At 36.1% G+C, this 6,382-nt stretch overlaps 1 protein-coding gene across 3 annotated transcripts; it reads right to left on the reverse strand.

Annotated features, from left to right (window-relative positions):
* Window positions 1-1,007: 1,007 nt before the first annotated feature.
* Window positions 1,008-5,958, reverse strand: orc4 (origin recognition complex, subunit 4). Of its 3 annotated transcripts, none has more exons than XM_074627676.1 (14): window positions 5,842-5,958; window positions 4,566-4,630; window positions 4,405-4,481; window positions 3,234-3,324; window positions 3,024-3,099; window positions 2,859-2,944; window positions 2,734-2,782; window positions 2,512-2,663; window positions 2,267-2,440; window positions 2,112-2,198; window positions 1,928-2,036; window positions 1,737-1,832; window positions 1,581-1,648; window positions 1,008-1,483 (listed from the first exon to the last, which is right to left on the reverse strand). In XM_074627676.1, exons 2-14 carry the CDS (start codon window positions 4,620-4,622, stop codon window positions 1,301-1,303), a joined length of 1,305 nt encoding a protein of 434 aa, XP_074483777.1. In that variant the 5' UTR covers window positions 4,623-4,630; window positions 5,842-5,958; the 3' UTR covers window positions 1,008-1,300. The 3 variants fall into 3 exon arrangements, with proteins under 3 accessions (XP_074483777.1, XP_074483779.1, XP_074483780.1); XM_074627678.1 differs by having other exon boundaries at window positions 5,868-5,952; XM_074627679.1 differs by having other exon boundaries at window positions 5,864-5,939.
* Window positions 5,959-6,382: the final 424 nt, after the last annotated feature.

Here is a 6,382-nt window from a genome sequence, read left to right on the forward strand (position 1 = left end):
TTCTCCCTGACACCTGGTCATTGTTCTATCAACTCTTTCTTTTGATTTATAAGTTTATATCTTAAATAATAATCCAAACTTTTCATTTTCTTCACAGAAATGAATGAAATCCTGAGATATAGGCCAACTGTATATTTATTTTAAAAAGGCCTGGTGAACCCCCCATGAAGCTTTTCCGACCTAAAGGAAATCAAAGTCTAAATTCTCTGATTGCAGCTTCTTAAATGTGAATATTTTCTGGTTTCTTTCCTCCTCTATGACAGTAAACTGAATATCTTTGAGTTGTGGACAAAACAAGACATTTTTCATCATTTGCTGACATTTTGTAGACCAAACAAATAATCCATTAATTGAATGAAAATAGTCGTTAGTTGCAGCCCTACAAAAATGCATTGTAATACTACTAGATTTGTTCAAATGAGTTTTGATGTTTAGATTTCACAGGATGACTTCTTTTACAAAAACAAATACCAGCGTTGAAGAGTGAGATTTCCTCGTCCTTCAGCTGGAGGTGTCCTTGAGCAAGACTATAAAAATCTACCAGAAGAGACACATCTCCTTCAGGGAAGTCATAGAGAATTAACTTATCACCGACACTCTTTAATTTAAAAAGAGTTAATTTATTGTTGCATCTTCATTTCAGGACTAAAGGAGGACGAGCCAGATGCCACTCTACAAATGTTCTGTGTGTTATTAATAGAGCTGTTAACTGCTTGTATGTACAGTATGTGCAGAGGGTTTTGTCAGGGATGTATTGCATTATCCATCACGTGTCATGATCACACACAGCAGCTCAACTGTACTTTTGCACGATTACACGCCGGAAATCAAACCTGCATCCTTTCTCTTAATGAGGGTTTTTGTGCTTCCTGGTGTTGACTGCAGAAATCCACCACTAGATGGCAGCATTCTGCCCTTTTTACTGTGTTTCAAGGTGAAATTCAAGAAGAAATTTGGGCTAAAAGATGCCTTGTTTTACTCAAAATCGTACCAAGAAGTAATATCCATTTATTTTCTGAATCTTTATTATATCAAATCCACAATTTTACATGAAAAAAGTGATCCCAGTGATACAAAACTTCCTTTTATTTCATGATAACTGATCATTTACAGCTCCAAAACATATTTAATATGTATAAAATAATCCTGAAACATGAAATGTAAGCATCACTGGTGTAGATTTAACAGTCTGACATACAGGCAGCCCTGTTTTCTCCCTGGTTCAGGTCATACTTTCACCTCTAGTACTTTCAGTATCAGAAACTTCTTTCTTCTGTGTTATTTTCTTGAATCCTGAGTCCTAGCCAAACGCCGACATGGCCCACTGCTTGACATCCGTGGGGCATTGTGGGTATTTCTGCAGGGCTTCCATGATCTGACTGTGGTCCAGCATGAGTCTCATCAGCTGGTATTCCCTCTGGGTTTTGGCCGAGGAGCTGTCGACCGACTGGATCATCTCCAGCTCTTGCAGGTGCTCGAAGGCCTGATGGGGACGAGTTTTTAAAGTTGGACATTTTTATATATATATAAATATTCTCTTTTCTTCCTCTGATGGGAGTCTTTAAGTGCTTCATACCGACCTTCATGATGACCGGCTGCTCAAAGTTGTACATGGAGTTTGACTTCCTCTGCAGGAACTTCTTGAACTCTAAAAAAAAGAAGAACATGTAGAAAAATCAACTAACCGTATACAAGTAAGGTTGATTGTTTTGACTCACAAGCTCTGTGTTTTGTACCGTTGTGAACCATTTGCAGGTTGAACGGCTCTCCTTCGTAGAGGTCGTTGAGGTGTTTCATGGCGATGATGAGGCACAGCTCCAAGATGGACAGACCTAACGAGAGAGAGAGAAAAGAAAACAAATATAAAAACGGGTTTGAACTTATTAGAGAGCAAAGTGTGAAAGATTTTAACGATTCTGTTTTTTACCATGGAGCATATTCGCCTTGGCGTCGGTGAAACACATCTTGCTGGCCTCCAGCAGGTCTGCAGGTTTGATGGCAGGTTTGGCGACAGACACGCGACTCAGACACAACATCTGGAATTAAAGCGGGTTTTTAGTGTCTGACACTAAATGGCAGATGTTTATAGCGATGAAAATTAGGTTTAGTACCAGCAGCATGTGCATTGAACGGAAGTCCTTGCTGGAGTTGAAGTGTCTCTGTAAAACCTCCTCCACTGACTTGTCTTCACACAGAGTCTGAGGAAAGAAAACAGTGTTTTGATTGTGAACATTTTATTGATTTACTCTAATTTGAGATGTCTCACCTTGACGCTGGCGTTCCAGTCCTGAGCGAACTTGCTGTCGGGGAAGTCGTCTGTCACGCTGAGTTGGGTTTGAACTCGCTCCAGGTACTGAGCAAACGTCGGGTTGCTCAGCAGGTGGATCTGTCGGTGGGAAAACCGCGACTTCACGCGCTTCTCCAGCAGCTCCAGAACATCCTGCATGGAAATGACAAACATGTTTCCACCTGTGTTATCTTTAAAAGGGATGAGTGAGTGAGGGGGCTTACCAGTCTACAGGTAACGCCGACCACAGCGATGGGAGCCTGGGCGGACTGGGAGACGTCAAGCAGGTTGTAGAGCAGCGTCTGGTTCTTGTGGTGGGCGAACAGGTCGAACTCATCCAGGACGAATAACACGGGGCGGCTGCTGCTGCGATCACCTGGACGAGAAACCAGAACATTTAGGTTGATTCAACTCAAAACTGCATTAAAAGTGATGAATTTTCGAACCTTTCTTCAACGCCTCCAGCAGGAAACCCAGATTCTCTGCAAAACTTCCCTGAAATGAAACAGAAGCAGGTTTTTGTTGCCGTTTTATTTCACTAATAATGACAAAACTCCTTACAGATACTTACAAACACTTTGTCACCAACGACGTTTTCCAGGTGGAGCTGCCGCGTTATTTCTTTTAGTGCTATCCTGTCGTCAGTCTGCAGGAGACCTACAGCAAACAGGCAATACATTTATATTAAGTTCAATTAAATACTCAAATACCATTAGGTTTGGTGGAGAATCAGTACCATTGAGATGAACCTGTAGCAGGTTTTTCTGTGCTTCCTTCTCCTTCAGCAGGTCTCTCAGCACACACTTCAGCAGCTGCACACACAAAAACACAAACAATACAGCCCTCCCAGGATTTAAACACACTTCCAACACATTCATCATCTTCTCGTAATTTTTTTTTACCCATAAGCCCATTTTAAGCATGTGTTCTGGCTGCAGAGGCTCACCATTGTTTTTCCTGCCCCCCTAGGACCGACGATTAGCACCGAGTTGCTCTCCCCGTGGACCGCCGTCCGCTTCAGCAGCTCCAGCAGGTGTCTAAAAAAAAAATACAGCATTAAAACGACAATACCCATAATGCCCCTCCAGGTGTAGAAATTATCTTTTTTCCTACTTATGGTCAGTAACCAAATGATTAAATTGATTAGATTGCAGGTGGATTTCAACACCTGGGAGGCTCGTGTTGTGTTCAAGTCAGCTGGGAACTGGAGCTTTTCCAGCCTCCAAACTGGGACAGAGCTGTCAGCCAGTTACGACTGAACTGGGTCACTGAGGCTCACCCACATCGTCTCTTTATTACAGGTAACAAACCTGCTGCAGCTTCTATTTAGAAACTCAAGAATTTTCCTTTCATTATGTGACCCTAAACCTTCCTAAAGAAGATTTTTCTTTAGGAAATTAACTAAATCTTTATCTAAACTAGAGCTAGAACAATTAATTGATTAATTGAAAATTTATCTGTAGCTATTTTTATAAATTTTCTTTGTTTTATGTAATATTTACGTGTAAATTTGGGTTTTTAGACTGTTGTTTTGACATGAAAATCTATTTAGAAATGGCCTTTTTCACAATTTTCAGACATTTTATATGATTAATTGAGAAAACAATCAGCAGGTTAATCGATAATGACAATAACTATTAGTTGCAGCACTAATGAAACATTTTTAGACCTGTAAAAATATGATTTTCACACTTTAACAGCTCTTCTAACTTTGCTAAAAACACATGAAAAGAATCAATTTATTAATTATTTATATATATGTATTTAGACATTTTTTCTTTATATATATAAAATGTAATTAATATAATTCTATATAATTATATTCTTATTAATTTTAGAATATATATATATATTCTAAAATAATACTTAAATAATATAATTACATATATAATTATATTATTAATAATATTTATATATATATATATATATATAATTATTATTAATATTAATACAATTATATATTTTAAGAAATTATCAATTATTATTACAAGTTATTTGTTTATGTAGATAAAATTTCTCAACCACATCAAAATGATTTAATTTAGGTCAAAACAATGTGAAACGTCACCTCAACTCACATCAAACTAACAAAAGGTTTCATGATGAATTAAACGTACTTGTGTTGAGCCTCCACTCCCTCCGGCATGTCGGGGAGCTGCTGGTGGCAAAGCCGCTCCCTCAACATCTCCTGAACCTGAACATGAATAAAAGATATTACAGTGACACATTGATCCATAAACAAGTTATAGAAGAGAAAGTCAAGTTAGCTGATACAAACCTGTGTGATGCATTCTCCCACTGGCAGACTGCCTTTTTCGATCTTCCTCTTACTCATGGTGCAAACTGCAAAACATGTAGTTCATTAAAATACATTTGTGGTGCCAAAAATGTGCTGCAGGGACTTCCAAGGGTCCTTAATGACATCCCAAGAAAATGAAAACTACTTCAGTGTGTTTTATTCCTTAAAGCAGCAACACAATATGAGAGTAATTATTTCAAAATTACCCTCTAAGCCCTAGTTTACTTTCTGACTATCTTCTCACAAGCAGTACTAAGATATAATAATGTATTTAATCCCATGCAGATGTAAAACCATTAGAAATTGCAGTTTTTGGTTTGTTTTACATTTGTTTACACCTACCTCTGTTCACGTGCACTATCAATTCTCCAGATCTATATAATTGTATGCATTTTTATAGTGTATATATTTTATTTATTACAAAATATTGATAGATGCATAGATGTATTTGATCCCAAATTGGGAGGTAGGTTATCCAGGCAATGCACAGGAACAGTAAATACACAGTAAATATACATACTGTATCAACACCAGATATATATATCTATAGTATACACAATATAAAGAATATATTATATACATTCTGAATATACCAGACTACTACAACTAACTTAGAAAATGTAATATATAAACATAGAATAACAATAACATACTATATATATATATAATGTTGTATTAATGCACCATGTACATATCAAAAACACACGTGTCAGTTAAATATAAGTTTACACCAAACTCCACTCCAGCATTCATCAAAACACTATAATCTCGCTTAGTGACATGTGTAGTAATGGTGTAACATTAGATAAGGCTTATTACTATTACTATTAATAAATGAGGACAGACCATCATTCAATTCGGCATATAGTTAATGCAACAAGAACCATCTATTTTAATACAATTTCCACTTTTATAGCTGCCTCGGAGGTGTGTTTACGTTACCATACAATAACATCCCTGAGGCTTTAGTGGATGATATAATAAAATCCATGAGGTTTCAGTGTATGATATGTATGCCGAATTATAAAGTGAGTCGTAATTATTTAAAAGCAATGCAAATTCTCTGAAAGGTTGTTTTAATATTGGCTGGAAAGCAAGAAAATGCTAAAATGTCTTAATTTATGAATGGAGTCTGGTATGACTTTCTCTCCACGCTTTAACTGAACGTTTTGTCTTAACGAGGCAAGATTACATTAACTATATACTTACATTAACGTTAGCTTGTCTAAACACATTAATTAAAAACGAGACATACCTGGAAAACAACAGTAATTCACCTACTGAGAGATCTCAATCTTCGCGGGAAATCTGCTCTGCCAGCAGTGACGACTTCCGGCTGTTATGGATTCTCCTGCTCTGATTGGCTGAGGCTTCAGAATAGAAATGCACTGTCACATATACAGTATATGGCAGCTAATCACAGTTACATAATAATAATAATAAGAAAGATATTAATATTTTTATATATATATATATTATATTATGAATATATAAAATTATTTAAGAGGCACTTGATCATTTACACAACATTATCATATGCGTGTTATTAACATGATATCAATATTTAATTTTTACATGTCATGCTATCACGACACCCATAGTAGGAATATTATTATTATTATTATTGTTGTTATTGTTATTATTACTGTATACATTTTTGCAAATTTTTGGCAATATCAAAATTATATTTTATTTTTCTTTAAAAGCATCTATGAAATGAATGTTATACTATATTATTATTATTATGATGATTATTATAAATAATAATCATCATAATAATAATAATAATAAGATTG

Source organism: Sebastes fasciatus, chromosome 24, assembly GCF_043250625.1.
Source record: "Sebastes fasciatus isolate fSebFas1 chromosome 24, fSebFas1.pri, whole genome shotgun sequence".
In the NCBI taxonomy this organism is placed as follows: Eukaryota; Metazoa; Chordata; class Actinopteri; order Perciformes; family Sebastidae; genus Sebastes; species Sebastes fasciatus.

Excerpts from the sequence above, each read along its gene's own strand:
- orc4 (XM_074627676.1), bottom strand. The coding sequence starts at position 4,622 with ATGAGTAAGAGGAAGATCGAAAAAGGCAGTCTGCCAGTGGGAGAATGC. Across the intron at positions 1,833-1,927 it reads CAAGGCGAATATGCTCCATG|GTCTGTCCATCTTGGAGCTG; the intron begins GTAAAAAACAGA and ends CTCTCTCGTTAG. Across the intron at positions 1,649-1,736 it reads CCTGCAAATGGTTCACAACG|AGTTCAAGAAGTTCCTGCAG; the intron begins GTACAAAACACA and ends TCTTTTTTTTAG.